The sequence below is a fragment of the Myotis daubentonii genome, chromosome 8 (assembly GCF_963259705.1).
Source record: "Myotis daubentonii chromosome 8, mMyoDau2.1, whole genome shotgun sequence".
Classification (NCBI taxonomy): Eukaryota; Metazoa; Chordata; class Mammalia; order Chiroptera; family Vespertilionidae; genus Myotis; species Myotis daubentonii.
Window position 1 is genome coordinate 55,224,340 of NC_081847.1, and position 17,287 is coordinate 55,241,626.

General features: G+C 51.9%; 1 protein-coding gene across 1 annotated transcript in view; it reads left to right on the forward strand.

Annotated features, from left to right (window-relative positions):
• Positions 1-17,287, forward strand: part of KCNG2 (potassium voltage-gated channel modifier subfamily G member 2) — a 35,093-nt gene that overhangs the window by 3,242 nt on the left and 14,564 nt on the right. The window contains 3 exon segments of the mRNA XM_059706440.1: positions 9,740-9,809; positions 15,538-15,592; positions 15,595-16,203. Coding sequence (XP_059562423.1) covers positions 15,566-15,592; positions 15,595-16,203 — 636 coding nt within the window. The 5' untranslated portion in view covers positions 9,740-9,809; positions 15,538-15,565.

The following is a 17,287-nucleotide window of genomic DNA, read 5'->3' on the forward strand; positions in this document are numbered from 1 at the left end:
CATCCGGCACTTTCCTGAGAGCTTCAGCCGTTCTCTCAAGGTGAGCTGAAGTGAAGCAGAGAGAGACGGGCAGCCCATTGGCTCTTCGGCCCCCTCTGGGATCTCTCCTGTGTGTGCCTGCGGCCCTCCTTGGCCTCCCTTTACCCAGCTGGTTTGTTTGTAAGAACAAACCTACATCAGCAAACTTTGAGGAGCAACCAAACCAAATGTCAGGTGAAAACAGAAGCCACGGAATCCACTCAGTCAAGAAATTCTAGGAGGAATGCATACACAGCCCGGCCCTGGCCGGTGTGGCTCGGTTGGCTGAGCGTTGTCCCAGGCACCAAGAGGTTGCAGGTTCAATTCCCAGTCAGGGCACATGCTCGGGTTTCGGGCTCGAACCCCAGGAGGGGTGTGCAGGAGGCAGCTGATCAATGTTTCTCTCTCTCTCTCTCTCTCTCTTAAACATTGGTTCCCAATGTGGGGCACACGCCCCACAGGGGGACAATTTTATTTTCAAGGGGGACAATTCGAGAATGAGTTATTAACAGTGAATTTTTTGCATTTCTTATGGTTCTAGGGGTCTGATAGTACATAAATGTATATTGTGACATATTTATGCATTTCAGTTCTCTGTTGTATGTTGGAAACTTTGTTTACTGTTTTTTCATATCACTTCATATTATTATTTTTTAAACAATTTCTTAGTTATTTCTTCCTCAGTACTTCAACTGTCCTTTCCTTCTTTTCTTTTTCTCTTTCATGGATGCCATGTTCTTTGGAAGCTTGTTTAGACCAAGTTAATGGCCTTTTAGGCTTCCTCCATGTGAATAGGAGCTCACTTTTTGAATAATAAGAATTATATGTCACAGGATGGGCATCAGGATTTTAGAGATGCTTAGATGGGGCATGGCCAAAAAAAAACGTTGGAAACCACTGCTCTAAAATCAATTAAAAAACAACAACACATAAGTGGTCCCGCTCAGCCTCTCCATGTGATGGGTGAGGTCAGACTGACCGGCGATACACAGACTGGGGGCCTTGTTGTTAATGTGCCCTCGGAGCCCATGGGTGTGTTCCTGTGAGGCAGGTGGGAACGTCCTGGGCCCCGTGAGATATGGGCCGCTCTGTTGACACACATCCTCTAATTCCTCCCGAGTCGGACGAGGACTGACTGCCACCTCAGACCCCTGACTTGCAGATGATAAACCTGAAAAAAACAAGTCAGGGATACGTCAGTTCTAAATGCAAACACCCAAGATTTTTATTGGGTTGTGTGTTTAGAAAAAGACTAATTGAAGTGTGATGTATAAATGGTACAGAAAACTATGTCACTTTATTAAATTGATGCAGAAAGACCCTGACAATTCACAGAGCAAAACTGCACAGGCCAAGGGCTCCCTGGCCCACTCCCAGCACTGCTCCGAGGTCCCCTGTGCTCTGTGGGCGGGGGAAGGGGCAGATCCCTGTGCTCTGCTTCCTCCACCTCTCCCCCTGGAAGCCAGGGCATCTTTTGATTTAGGGGTACCTCCCCTTGCCTCACTGGCACACCCTCCAGGCCACTCCTCCTCTGTCCTCAACCTGGGCTCGGGTCACTAGCACAAGCGGGCTGGGTGAGGAAGGCAGGCTAGCACAGGAGTGGACCGAGCCCAGGGCAGCATTCCCAGAATGCAGTGGCCTTCCTGGATATTTTTAACCATCTCAGGTATTTAACCAGTGGCACTTAAGTCTTATCTTAGACTCCAGGAGTATTGAGCACATGAAAATCAAAGGCTGGAACTGTAGGGCCAGCAGAGCCTCAAAACCCTCAGGCTAATCTGAACCCATGCAGCCGTTCCTGTTAAGTTCTAGCTTGAAGAGGTGCATTTATTCCTGTAAAGGAGTCATTCCTGGCTCTGTTCTCTCTGGCCTGGGAAGGGTGTGGGCAACAGAGGGTCTGCCTCCAGCTGGCCAGGCTCCCAGGGCCCCACTACGTACGTGCAGAGGCACTCAGATCTCCTTCCCTCTGAATTCAGCTTGGTGAGCTCTAGAAATTTCCAAGAGAACTTAGTCTTGCCCCAGCCCCTGTGACAGAATCAGTGTTTGTGCTCTGCTGAGCCGCAGCCCTCCTGCCCAGCGGATTCTGGTCGTCTCCTTGGACTTAGGGGGATCAAACGAAGCTGGTAACAGCCAGGAAGAGAATCCCCCTCCTGTTTTCTTTCTTTTTGGGGGGTCGGGGGAAGTGTCTCTGGAGAATAGCAGGAAAAATAGTGCATGTCAAGTTTTACGTCTGGATATCTCATTTCACATCATAGCAATTAATGCAATGGGCTGAAATGCTTATGTGAACTAAAATGCATTAACATCACTGCCCGTTATCCAATTAGCTGCTTAGTCACAGGACGAGCGATCTTGCATGAGCCTTGGTGAAGTGGGACTTGATGTCACTCATCTCCTTTCCGGAGTGCTGGTTCACAGTTGCTTCAAGAAAAAGACAGTTTCTGACTGAACAAATTTCCTTGAAATTGTTTCCACTAAAAGAAAAAAAATACATCGTTTGGATGAGGAATGATAGGAAATATATATCATTGGCTTCTTTAATACGCAGCCAATTAGAAGTAGAAAATTCTAGAGTCTCGGGAAATGCAGATGTGTGGGAGCCGGCGGGCAACACTCAGGATAAACAACTTGAGTTTTATCTCTGGGAAACCTGACTTGTTGTTTTTCTGAGAAACCTGTAATGATGGGGGCGGGGGGCTTCCTCGGGGCTCATTCCTGCCAGGAAACATGGGCCCCTGTGTGAGCTGTGAGGCGACTGTCACAGCAAGAGACTGTGCCATCGAAAAACAGCACCCAGCCCCAGGGACACGTGGAAAGAGAATGTGTCATGTTTTCCAGATGAAACAGTTGTGATTTTAACCACCGGTTATAGCTTGTCCTCTGTAGAAGAGAAGTACCTTTGATCATAGGAGACTTGGGAATATCAATTAAGGAAAAGCATATGTGTTGTTTTTTATCTTGTGCAGTGCTATGTGCCGAGGTAATGGATCCTAATTTATCGTGGTATTGCCTTCTGTCTCTTTCAGTGTATTTTGTTGTTGTTCATCCCCATCTGAGAATATTTTTTCCATTGATTTTTAGAGAGAGGGAGGGAGGAAGGAAGGGAGGGTGGGAGGGAGAGAGGGAGGGAGGTGTGCATGCGCCCTGACCGAGCCAGAAATAGAACCTGCAACTCAGGCATGTGCCCTTGACTGGGACTCAAACCTAAGACCCTTCAGTGCAAGAGCTGATGCTCTAACCACTGTCAATGTTTATATACAAATTACACACCGATTTGCATACACATGCTCTCTAATGCCTCCATACCCACTGCCCCGCCCAATCAGACAGTGCACTCCCCAAACTCTTCCCCTTGTTGGTCTTGCTAAGCCTGTTTTACTGTTGACTTCATGGGAGGGAGCGGAGAGCAGGGCTTTGGAAATGGAGACTGAGGACGCTGAGAGTGAGCTCTGCCCCGGGACAGCTCCCTGCCTCTGTGATGGGGGTGCCCGTCCTCCTGCACCCACCCTGTCCATCTCCCCCACCCTGTGCCCCTGGCCCAGCAAGTCAAACTACCCACAGACCAGCATTGATGGTGGTTGTCCGTGGTGATGGGATTAAAGGTATTTTTCCTTCTGTTTTATTTTTTGTTGTACTGTCCAATTTTCCATTCTTCCCATGGGTTAGTTTTATCAACGGAACATTATTTCTCCTGGCAATGAATCTCTAAGGCTCATTTAAGCAAATTAATGTGGAGAAGAACAAGAAACACCCATACATTCCCTTCTGAGGCCTAACAGGATCAGGGAGAAGTTCATGCCCATCCTGGGAGGGTCCCCTCTGGTGCCCGGCTGCTGACGTAACTCGTGGGGGTTATGCCGGGTGGACACGTGCAGACTTCCTCTGTGGGTAGAGACTGAATCTCAGGGGTTTGAATGATGATGCGTTTTGGCTGAATTAACCCACTGGTCCTGGTGAGACAGCGGTCTTCGTGGGGTGGGCTGTGGGGGCTTAGGGGACAGGTTTGGGGAGGACCAAAGTGCTGATAAGGAGGTCGAGGCAGAGCCCACAGCTGTAGTCTGATGCCCAGGATACTGGGAACCACTTACTTTTATCCGCACCTGAAAGGCTCTAGACCTTATTGGACACCCACCTCAGACGCATGAGCTTGTGGGCTGAAGTGCCTGAGACCTGGGAGACAGCGGAGCAGCTGCACTGTGGGAACCAGGAGCGGCCGCGTACCTGCCCACTGGGTGGCCCTTCCTCCCTCTGCCATGTGCTGTGCTCGTTATTGCTTATCGTGCCGATGGCGTGGGAACAAGACGTTCAGGTGATCCCAGTTCACTGTTTTCTTTCCAGAAGTAGCTGAGGGGCCCATTTAAAGTTGAATTAAGCACGTGCACATGGTATGCACAATGTGTCATTTGCTCTTTCTCATGAACGTTACATCGCCTGTGAAGACATTCTCACGGGCCTGTGGAGCAGGCGTTGGGAGGGGTGGCTGAGCTTGCGTGAAGCCGTGCACACCTCTGAGGGCGCGTTGGGTGAGCGGGGAGGTGGCCTGGGCTCTGTGGCGAGAAAGCCGGGACCACAGGACACGCTCGCTAGTGCAGGAGTCACTGGTTCTGTTCTTGAGCAAAGCAGACACCCGGTGTAGGCAGGTGGGCAGCTCCCAAGCTCCAGTGTCTGTCGGCTCTGTTTGTGGCCTTAAAGCCATGTTATCACATGCAGTTGTCACACACGCTGACACACTTATCACACAGTTTCCAAATGCAGCTGTCACGCATCTGTCACATGGCCATCACGGCTGTCACACAGGCTGTCACACAGGCTGTCACACACTGTTGAACGGTCAGCAGGTGTTCAGTGGTGTCACGTCAGTGGTCACACTGAGCTCACTGGGATGCCTTGTTGTCTGTCGTCCCCTCAGCACCCCACTGGCCCCACAGTGAAACAGGACAGCTGCCCACAGCCTCCCCGCCCAGGGCCCTGGGTCCCACTGCCTTTCCCCACACACCTCCTCCACCCTGTGGTGGCCTCGGTCTTCAATTGTTCACAGTTTTGAACCTGTCAAGGACCAGGTCCTGGGGGAGGTGCCGTGAAGCTATGGGGGCAGGACGTTGGATCCTCCGAGGAGAGAAGGCTGTGGGACAGAAGCAGGTCCCCACCTCACCTCCTCCCTGCGGTGCCGGCCCCGTGACCCTGCTGGCCACCCCCCCCCCCCCAGGATAGACTGACCGTGAGTCAGTCAGAGGGGAGGGTCACTGGGCCAAGGACAGAGGCTCCGGGCTCATCCCAGCGGGAATTTAGTGGCTGCAAACCAGTTTGCTCTCCCACCCAGCAGCCACGTGACGGGCACCCTGAAAGAGGACCTGACTGCAGCTCTCTGTCATCCCCACGGAAGTGCAGGCGGAAGCCGCAGGCGGGACCCACGGCGAGGACGCCACGGGTGAGGGGGTGCCGTGCGGCAGGAAGAGCGTCCTCCCCCACGATGCGGCCTTGGCCAGCGGCCGAGGCTGCTGCGCACCCGCCCCTCCTTCCTCCTCATCATCCTGAGCCAGGTCTCCGCACTTTTCCTAACAAATATGCATTTCAAGTTAGAAACTGTTTGAACTGAAGAGAATATGTTCCTGAAACAAGTGATACAACTATTTATTTTTGGAACCCTGGCTGTTATAGTCAAATTATATAAAAATTAAATGATCGCCGGTTCACTCCAAGCAGATTGTCTCCCCGATGAACCGAAGTTCCTGCTGAGCTCCCACAAGCGCAGCCTCACCTAACTGCTCTCTCAACACTGCGTTTCTTCCTGCCCCAGACACGTGGGATTGGTAAGAAGGGTCTCGAGCCCCTGGACCCCCTGCATTCCCAAGCCCGTGTCCCCACCCCAACTGGCATCTCCCGACAGGGCAGACGCATGTTCACCAGAATGTAAAAGTAGCACTTTGTTGTCGTAGTGGAAATAGTCTACCCCTGGTTCCTGGGACTGTATGGAATGAATGACGGCACCTCACAGGCAGGGCCTCACCTGTCCTTACACAGGGACACGGCGCTCTCACTGCCTGACGTCACAGATTTTTAAAATTCCTTCTGTTTCAAAAGTTTCATTTCTTTAATATAATCATGAGGTGAGGAAAAGGAAAAGGGAAACATCTGAGTGACTGGAAAATCTCCTCCTAGAATCCTGAGCCTTCTTGTTTGCGAAGCAATATGTTACAGAGTATGACTCACTCTGGTTTGTAAGGTGGCCGATGTGTGGATACAAAAGTATCTCTTCCGTCCATCTGGGCTGCTGCTCAGAGAGCTGCCCCCTGTGGAAAGGGTTCAGGCTTCCTGACATCGATTTGAGCCTTAGAGCTTAATGCTCAGGATATCAAAGCCAATGAGGATTTAACACAAAGGTGCATTTAGCATACTGTCATTTCATGGGACTTCAGTCTCATTATATAAAAACTATACGATGTCATCTCCCCTCTAAAGTCAGAATAATTTCATTCCTTTATTTAGATACTAAAATTGCTTGTATCTTTTGTTTAAAAAAACAAAAATAAAAACACAACACCGGAGAGAAAAACATAACAAATATAAATCACCTAAAATGTCACTGCCCACACCTACTCCATCCGGAAGCTGCTCTAAGCACCTGCCCGCCCACAGAGAGAAACAGTGTGTACACACACAGCCCACGTCTGTGCTGTAACCTGCTTTTGCTGCCAGGCACCACGTCACGGCATCGTGCCCCAGACTGGAGGAGGACGTGCGCAGAAGAAGACGCAGGCCCTTTGTGAGGAAATCGCAGGACCGTGGGGCTTCCGTCCCGCGGGGCTGCTCTCCCACCCAGGCCTGGCACAGCGCCGGGGGGAGTGGCCCTCGGGCGGGGAGCAGAGCGTCGGGGGTTCTGTTCGGTGGGTGAGTCAAGAACGCTGCAAACGGAAAGACGGTTTCTGCAGCGGGAGGTCTTCACGTGCAGGGAGCCCTTCAGGCCTCGATTGAAGACTGACTTCGACAGAAAGTCAGTGGCTGCGTCTCTGCGGGAGTCACGGCTACAGAAACCGGACTGCTGTCCGGCCGCTCTGCTCTTGTCCCTCGCGGTGCTGGGGACGGCGGAGCCGTGACCGCCAGCTGTGCCGGCCGCTCACCTCGCCCTGAGGGACACTTGCTTAATAGAATGGGTTTGAAGATAAGTGACCAATTAAGAATGGCCATGATTTCAAGGTGAAAACTCAGCATCCAGAACTTGTGCTTCGGCAGACCCTCGCTTTGTGTTCAAGTACCTGAGACGTGCTATTTGGTGCCTTGGAGGGCGGCCTGTTCTTCCTGGGGTGGGAGGGCGCCTGCTGGTCTTTCATGGGGACACGTGGAGGTCTCGGGCCCCTCCTGGGGCCCCGCACATAAGGCTCAGGGAATCCTGGGTAGCGCTGCTCCAGACTTCCCTCTCCTCAGTGCAGCCCACCCCCTCTCAGGTGCCAGGACACTGAGGCACAAAGGGGCGTACTCCCTCCACCCCCTTCGTGGTGCACAGCGGCCAGGAGAGCGAGTGACCCCTGGAGCAATGAGAATTCCTCCTTTATGTTCCAAGACTTCTTGGAGGGAAGTCGTCTGGGCCCAGAGCGGGCTCAGGCCCCACCCCTGGGCAGGCTGGGGACTCCGTCGTTTAGGACAGCAGCTCTCAAACTTCCCAGCCTTAAGACTATTGAGGACATAAAGGAGCTGTTGTGTGTGTTGTATGTACAGCCATGTGAGTAATGATGACAGTGGGACAAGCCGTTAAGGGCCCAGGCCTGGGGTCCCTTGACACACAGGGGGTCCATCCACTGTCCCCAAGACCGCCTGACAGGAGAGACGCTCAGTATGGATTTGGGGGTTGCTGGAAGGAAGGACAGAACTCCCAGGAGTGTTAACTCTCCTTCTGGGATCACATCTCCTACAAACGGCTGGCGGGGCCCACCAGTAAGCAGATGGGTGACTCCATCACCCACCGGCCATGCCCGCAGCTGGGAGCTGGTGGTGGTGGGTGGATGGAATTTCTGTTCTGGGCTCCAGAAGCAAAACTGCACATGCAAATAGTTACTTCAGACAAAAATGGGTTTAGCAGTACATCTGCAAACACACGTACTAATTATATTTCTCTTACTTATACGTTAAAACAGATTTAGCAGCTAGTATTATACTGGAGTACAGGCACGGAGAGACACACTTAGTCCATGAGAGTATGCATGTTGAGAGTCTACAGACTCTGCCTGACTGTGGGTGAGGAGGCCCAGGCGACTGTAACAGGATTGTATGTGAGGAGACCAGTGAGATTATTTTTGTAAATTTAGACTAAATATTCTAAAGTTTATTTGTATGAAATGGAAAGGAACTGGAGGAGTCAAACTGCTTTGAAAGGAAAAATAACGTCAGAGGAAACAGTCCACCCAGTTTCGGGACTTGCTATATCGCTATATTTATCAAGACTGTTTCATTGGCGGAGAGATGTTTACATAGATCACTAGAACAGAATAGAACATCCAGACATGTATGCCCACAAACGTGCCCAGCTGGTTTTTGACAAAGGTTCAGAGGTGATTCCGTAAAGGAAAGACAGTCTTTTCAACATATGGTGTTGGAACAATTAGACAGACACTCATACACTAAAAATCCTGACCTAAGTCCCACACCTTATACAAAAACTAACTCAAAATGGTTTCTGGTTAAATGTAAAACTATACATTTTACAAGTAAAATTGTAGAAAACCTTTGGGATGTCTGACTTGGCAAATTATTCTTGATAACCAAAAGTACAGTCAATAAAAGAGGAAATGATAAATTGGACTTTATCAAAAATTAAAAAAAACTCCTACTTCACTGGGCATTTATCCCAGAAGAAAGAAAACCCTTTATGGAAGTGTTTATAGCAGCTTTGTTCATAATACCCCAATCCTGGAAGTAGCCCAGCTGTCCCTCAGCGTGTGTGGTGTTCAGCAAACCCGGCACATCCATACTGGAGGCATCACCGGGGAGGCGGGGAGAGGGGGCTGTCGATACAGCAGGCACCTGGTGACTCTCCAGAGAATTCTGCTGAGTGAAAAAAGCCAGTCCTGAAAGGGTACATAACATGTGAGTCCATTCTATACCTTTCTTAAAACGGCAGAAGTACCGAGATGGAGACCAGATGCGTGGTTTTAGACCGGACAGCAACGTGTCTGGACTGTGTCAGCATGGCCTCCTGGCTGTGAGGTTGGGCTGCAGTTTGCAAGATACCACTGTCAGGCGAACTGGGTAGAGGGTACCAGGATCTCTACAGTCTCAGAATTAAAAGTTTAATTTAAAAAATCTTTAGGGCTATTATATGCAGCTGGGCAGTGTGCACCTTGCTTCATGAATAAGTTATTAGTTACCAAATTTCTATGTGTCTTATAGATCTGGGGATTATAGGTGGTTCTCATAAATCATAACTGAAAAGAAATCATCAATTTCTCTCCGCAACATGGCTAAAAATAGATCTAATTAGCACGTTTTCAGTTCTGTTCATATATACACTCCAGAAGCTTTTCGTAATCTCTGTAACCTTGACATATAGAAAATAAATCCATTTCAAAGCAAAATGATTGAACAGAGATACATTTAACAATCAGAAAGAAATTATAGCAATGACCTAAGAGTCCTTATCTTTATTTTAAGACTCTGGAAAGCTCCTACAGAGTCATGGTTTATTTAAAAATAGTTATTGACTTTGGCTCTTTATTTTTTTACCCCACAGGTGATTTTATCTGTAATTCATATGACGTTTGCCCTGGGAGGACCGTAAGAAGTGAGAACAGCGAGCAGAGGTGGGTGTATCTTCATCTTAACCCCTCGGCCGCGGCCAGTGCTGGTGGGTGTGGAAGAAAAGCACGGCTGACTTAGGTCACGTGTTCTTATCCATCGTCGCTCGGCCCGCTTCCTGCGCTTTTCCTTGGGTCATGTCCACGGGCAAGCGTTTCAAATGCAAAATGAAGCGAGCACCTGGAGGGAGACCACACCAGCCAGAGGGTCGGGGTGAGGAATCGTCTTTGTGCCGGTCCCACGGCCCCTTTCCCACAAACCAACACTTCTGGTCCCGGGGTGGCTGATGGAGAGAGGAGGTGAGGGAAAAAGGTAAATGAGTGTGACCGAATTTGCAAAGGCTCGAAAACCAAAATGGAGACAGAGAACAGCGTATCAAAGCCCGCAGTGCTGGATTAAGGATCTTGCATCATCCATAGTGCGAAACCTTTTTTTTTTAAATATATTTTATTGATTTTTTACAGAGAGGAAGGGAGAGAGATAGAGAGTCAGAGACATCGATGAGAGAGAAACATCGATCAGCTGCCTCCTGCACATCCCCCACTGGGGAAGTGCCCGCAACCCAGGTACATGCCCTTGACCGGAATCGAACCCGGGAACCTTCAGTCCGCAGGCTGACGCTCTATCCACTGAGCCAAACCGGCTTCGGCTATAGTGCGAAACCTTTTACGTCGTAGAGCAGTGGACTTGAAGCTGAGACCAAGCCACTGGGCTTTCTCCTCGCTGTGACGCCCTCGCTGTGGCAGCCCACCCGCCTCCTTGCAGCTTGGGGCGAATGGCCCCCCAACAGCCTCCTGATGCTACCAGCCTCTAAATGGATATCTAGCATTTTGTCACTTCTTTTCCTTGAACGGCTTCTTTAGTGAGTTGTTTACTCAGTGAGGCAGATGCGTTTGAACAGGGCACCCTCAGCACACTGACATCTGGGCTGGATGACTCTATGGTGGGTGTCCTGTGCCCTGTGGGGTGCTGAGCAGCACCCTGACCCCCACCCACTCAATGCTGGTAGCCCCCAGTCAGGACCAGCCCTGTCAGCAGATGGGGCCACACGTCCCCTGCAGCAAGGAGGGGACACAATGGACCCCAGTTGAGATCCTGACCCGGTGACAGTCATCACTGAGGAGCCAGAGCAGGACACAGCGCAGCCTGGCCACGTCGCGGGCTCCGTTCAGGAGATTTCTGCTCGCTGGCAGGACCGTCCCAATTCTGCGAGGCGATGGCCCACCATGAGAGGAGGTGTGCCAATCCCTCTGAACAGTAAACTCTGTACAGAGATGTCATCATGGAGAATGAGCAAAATATACAAGATAAACTCTTTTTTTCCATTCAGATGGTAATTTGGGGCAGTTTGGCTCGGCTTTAGGATTCATCACCCAGCCCTGGTTGAGTTGCTCAGTTGGTTAGAGTGTTGTCCTGATGCACCAAGGTTATGGGTTTAATCCCTGGTCAGGGCACATACAAGAATCAAGCAACGAATGCACAGATAAGTGGAACAACAAATCATGTTTCTCTCTCTCTTTCCCTTTCTCTCTCTCTAAAATCAGTCAATAAATAAAAACTTTAAATACATTCAGGAATATACCTTCTTAAAAAGAAGACTCATCACCCAGTTTGTGAACTGCCATTCTAATTATTAAGAACTATTATTATTAAATCAGCTGAACCAAACTCCCTCACATAGTAACTGATCAGGCAAAAGTAGATGCAGGCGGGTGACTCGGCCATATTATTTACTGGATTAATCTCCGTGAAGCCGAGAGGAAGATAATGGGGCATGGAATCCTAGCTGCCACTGAGCAGTGTGTGGCTGGGGGAGTTACTTAACCTCTCTGGGCGTCGGTTTACCAATCTGTAAGATGCAGCCAACAGAATCTGTTTCTTAGGGTCCTGTGTGTGTTACCTGCCGTGGGGTTGACTCCTGGGTACCCCATGAGTGGGCTGCATTCACAGTGTCCTGTCCTCACAGCCCTGCTCAGCTCCTATAGACTCAGCCTGTGGCTTCTTTCATGGAGTCAATCCATCTCACATTTGGTCTCCTTGTTTCCTGCTGCCTTCTGTTTTTCCAGCATTATTGTCTTTTCCAAGGAACCTGCCTTCTTCTGATGTGTCCAGAGCACGATAGCTTCGGTTTTGTCATTTTTGCCTCCAGCGATGTTTAGCCTCAGTTCTCTCTAGGACCCACCTGTCCATCTTTCTGTTGGCCCAGGGTCTCTGTGGAGCTCTCCTCCAGGACCACATTTCACATGAATCCATTCCTTCCTATCAGCTTTCTTCACTGTCCGACTTTAGCATCCACACATGGTCGTTGGAATACGGGTGTGGATGGTCTTAGCCTCGGTCTCTAATGACGCATCTTTGCTCTTGGTGATCTTTCCTAAAAAATTCTCACATGGCTGCCTAGGGTCCGTGTGCACATTAAATGGCAACCGATTCATGAGATCCTACCGCAGGGCAGGCCCTCAGAAGGCAACCGAAGCTGCTTCACCTCAAAAGCAAGGCCAAGTGTGTGATGGGAGCTCCTCCCTGCCAGCCCCACACCTCCCTCCAGCTCCCGCCGCCACGCCTGCCCCAAAGGTTAGGAAGTCCAAGGCCGTGAGGGGCAGGCTGCCTCTCCTCGCTATCCCCCTCCTCCACCCCACTCTGCTCCTTGGTAAGCTGAGTGGGGCCTCCAGCAACCCTCAGCCCCCTCTCGGGTGCTGGGGGCTGTGTGGTCTCTCCCCAAAAGCTGCCTCGGGGAGTTTTGAAATCTAAAACTTCCTGGTCTACTACAGAGGTTTTAGTCCATTGCAGTCAATGTTTTTAAGCCTAAATGCAGAACGGAAAATTCAGTTACAGAGTAAGTATTTCTTCAACTGGGGGCCAGCCTTCTAGTACTTGAGATCCCATTCCAGTTCTGTGTGTTCTCCTTTTCACTCTCTCTCCTTTTGCCTAGATGAGGAAGCCCTGCAGGCAGCTCACACTCACACACTCACGCACGCCCACATACACACTCACGCACGCCCACATACACACTCACTCACTCTGCCAGCTCTGCCTCCGAAGTCCCCCCAGGAAAGGCCATCCCTAACGGGCGCCTCCTCCCTCCGTTTGCTCTGTTCTCTGGGAGCCTCCTGGTGCCGCAGGTGCTGGTGCTGAGGGTGCTGGCTCCCGGCCAGGTGCTGGTTCCATCAGGCTTGCGTGGGCGGTGGGCTCAGCCGCTCCAGGGACCGGGTGGTGAGCCTGCCCCGGGCAGAACTCCAGGATGCAAACAGCAGGGTGATGGGGAAGAGTCCTCTCCTGGCCTCTGAGGGCATTTGCCTCAGGAAGGAGTGGACCCAGACCTTCTGCTGTGACCAGCTGAGTGTGTCCCAGCCCCAATAATCAAGCATTCTGGGGATTCAAGCTGGAAATAGCACAGCCAAGATAGCCGGGGAGGGCCTGCGGCCGCCAGCACTCAAACCCATCTTTCCCCACCAGTAAAAAAAAAACAAAACAAAAAAACCCCACCAAAAGCTATCTTACTTCCCAAGTTTAACACCATCAGGTCCCACTGCACGCATTTATTTTAGGGATTAAAGCTCGCTGGCTCCCCCTGTAATGCACCAGGCGTGGAATTTTCCTCATCCTGTCTGGCACCATCCCTAACACTGGAAATTCTAAATCCTGACACATTTTTTCCCTTGGTTGAGTGTTGCCTCCTCTTCTGGGATTCCTGGTAGCAGATAAGTTTGCTTTCTCCTCCGCATGTGTGGCCTTTTCATGATGTCTGCCTCCTTTTGACTCCTTGTGGAGACCTGGGAGGGAGCACCACCCAGGCCCAGCCTCACCTCCGGGCTGGGTCTTATCTCCGGGCTGTATTGGCGCTTTCTAGAAGCTTCGTTACTTATTTAGATCCTCCTCGTGTTTTTCATGTTGCCTCTGTGCTTTTAATTCCTTCTACCATATCTTTATTTTGATAATTCTATCATCTAAAGTCCCTAGGAACCTAATCCTATTAGTCATGTGTCTGCTGATATTTGCCCATGTGGGTTGTTGCCTTGAGTGTTGTTGTTTTTTAATGTGGGTTTGTAAATTCAGCTTACTTGGGGCTTCATCTGTGGGAATCCTATGAGGCTTGAATTGAGAGCATGCCCTTCTAGACCAGCGGTTCTCAACCTGTGGGTCGCGACCCCTTTGGGGGTCGCCTAAGACCATCGGAAAACACATATATAATTACATATTGTTTTTGTGATTAACCCTTTTCGGTCCAACGTCAAGGCTGACTCGACAGACCAGGCGCTAGGAGCAGGTCCAACATCGAGGCTGAGGTCGACATGCAAACCGGTTCAGCATGCAATCCCGTCAATTAATTTGGACCAGACTGTTTGAATTCCAAAAATAAAATTGGACCGCAAAGGGTTAATCACTGCTTTAATTATGTTCAGTCTGTAACAATGAAAATACATCCTGCATATCAGATATTTACATTACGATTCATCACAGTAGCAAAATTACAGTTATGAAGTAGCAACGAAAATAATTTTATGGTTGGGGGTCACCACAACATGAGGAACTGCATTGAAGGGTCGCAGCATTAGGAAGGTTGAGAACCACTGCTCTAGACAGTGGCACTGTTGACATTTTGGGCTGGGTCCCAGCCCTTTGTCCTGTACACTGTGGGTTTTAGCAGAACTCTGGTTTCTACCCTCTAAATGCAAGTCACACCCAGCCATGACAATCAGTATGTGCCGAGGCCTCGCCAAATGCCTCTGGGGACAGAGTCACTTGGTTGAGAAGCACTGCTCCGGACCGCATATGTGTTTGGTTCTAACACACACGGCAGAGATGTCACCCACCTGAGACTACTTTTTATGGGGGTAATTTCTTAGCTTGTGGTTTCATAGACCAAAATTCCAACCTCAAGCCCATTGTGCAGGTCGGAATTAGACACATACTCTCATCTACATACTCTGGTTCTATTTTACCCAGAACCAGGCAGAGAAATCTTACAACCTTTCTGTACCAATAGATAAATTTTCCCCTGGACATCCTTTCACGGAGGGTGCAGCCCAACAAGGCCCCTGCTTCCTGCAGGATTTGTTCAGAACCTCCTCCCCCTCCTGTCATGGGGTGGTCCAACTTACTGCCTGGCAGAAATGAATGTGTTTGAGAGACCCCACACCCTTGCACTTTCATCTGCAATACCTTGTGGGAAGTTGAGATTTTTATTTTCTACTGATTATCCAGATCTTTTAATGATTATTGTGGTGAATATTCCTACCTGTAAAGAGCACAAATTTGATTTGGCTACAAAAGGAGTCAGCCAGCCTGTTCTACAATTTAGTACGGGGCTCCGCGGGGACATGAGAATTGGAGTCAGAGCCTCGTGCACCCGGGCTGGGATGTTAGTCTCTTTCAGATTTAAAACCACCCTCTTTCCCCCTTGACCTTTATTGGATGGTGATCAGGTAACAAGCTGTTGTCTGGGCCCCGCCCAGATCTCCTGAGGCAGCCTCTGCAGGGCGGGCTTCCTTTGGCCACAGGTTAGCTAGTCTCTAGTCTAGGAGATAAACTGAGGCAGGCCTCCACTTAACCTGGGTCTGCAGGAAAGGCTGTGGTCCTCTGTTTGGGCCCCCTGCAGGCGGCAGGTATGCAGGAGGGAAGAACCAAGTGGGCGGGGAGGGAGTCCTTGGTTCCGCTGGGCCACCAGGCCCAGGGTCTCATGCGTGGTCAGGTGTCCCCAACCCTAACGCGAACCGTTCCTTCCTTCCGCAGGCTCAGCCTCCTGACCCCAGCGCTGCGCATGGGGCCATGGCCCTGCTCCCCGGGCCCGCGGAGCCCCCTGGCGGCGGCGGGGCCCGCGCCCGGCACGTCATCATCAACGTAGGCGGCTGCAGGGTGCGCCTGGCCTGGGCCGCGCTGGCACGCTGTCCCCTCGCGCGCCTCGAGCGCTTGCGCGCCTGCCGCGGCCACGACGAGCTCCTGCGCGTGTGCGACGACTACGACGTGAGCCGCGATGAGTTCTTCTTCGACCGCAGCCCGTGCGCCTTCCGCGCCATCGTGGCGCTGCTGCGCGCCGGGAAGCTGCGGCTGCTGCGCGGCCCGTGCGCGCTGGCCTTTCGCGACGAGCTGGCCTACTGGGGCATCGACGAGGCGCGGCTGGAGCGCTGCTGCCTGCGCCGCCTGCGCCGCCGGGAGGAGGAGGCGGCCGAGGCGCGCGCGGGGCCGGCGGAGCGCGCAGTGCCAGGGAGTCCCGGCTGCGCCCTGGCGCCCCACGGGCGTCTGGAGCGCGGCCGTCGGCGACTGCGCGACGTGGTGGACAACCCGCACTCGGGGCTGGCCGGCAAGCTCTTCGCCTGCGTGTCTGTGGCCTTCGTGGCCGTCACGGCGGTCGGCCTCTGCCTGAGCACCATGCCGGACATCCGCGCGGAGGAGGAGCGGGTGAGCGGGGCCGAGGCTGGGCTGAGGGCTGGGGCCGGGGTGGGGTGCTCTGGCAAAAGATGGGGCAGCCAGGGCAAGGCCTAGGCCGGGGTCTGGGACGGGGTCCGAGGCCTGGAGGCAGCTGGGTGGAGGGAGTTCTACGGAGTGACCGGGGTCTAGGAAACCCCTCTGTCTCTGGCGGTTGCACCCACAGCGCTGGGCCCACCTTGGCCTGCTCGTAATGTGCCCTGGGCGAGCCCTTCTCCCAGGCTGACATCTCTGCTGGGCTGTGCACTGACAGCAGACACTCCAATTACAGCCATCTCCAAGAATTCAGCCAGGCTGGGCTGGTCTCTCCCACAGGCCCTGGAAGCTTGGTCAACAAGGGGCTTAGCATGTTCAGTATCTTAAGGTCTGGAGAGTTGTGTGCTCATGTGCTGTCATCCTGGACCTAAAGGATGTGGCCTCTTTGAGGGCTCGAGAGCCAGGACCAGGCTCTCGCCTCAGGGATGGCCTTTGTCCAGACGCCCGGGGTCATTTCTGAGTACAGGGTGGATTTCCCACCCCCCTTCTGTCCTGTGAGAATGGCAGCACGGGACGTTGGTGGAAATGTCCGCCTCTAGGAACCCAGGCTGCGATGCTCAGGACATGGGCAGGGAAGCCTGGGTTTGTGTTGTCCAAGTGGGTGGGTTGCGAGAAGAGGGCGCACCAGGGTTTGAAGGACATTGCTGAGTGTTGTCCTGAAAGCTGACCCTGCATTTCCTTATGGTGGGCAGGGCTTGGGATCAGCCTACCCCAACGCCTCCGCAGTCCCCAGCTCCCACCTGCCAGGAGCTGGGCACTGCTCTGAATTGAGCCCTTCCTCAGGCAGGGCAGCTCATCGCGGGAGCCTCAAATGCTGGGGAGGTTATGCCAGAGCTCACCGGGGGAGTCCACTCATTATTAAGACAGTGAGGCGCTGAAGGGAGATGTCCCGTGTCCTCCTGGAACATTAGCTGTTATCTGGCTTGACCACGAGTTGTGGCATCCCTGACTGCAGATTAAATTTGAACGTAAATGTCAGGACATTGGTTTGGCATCCTTCACTGTTTGCCTGTCTGATTCC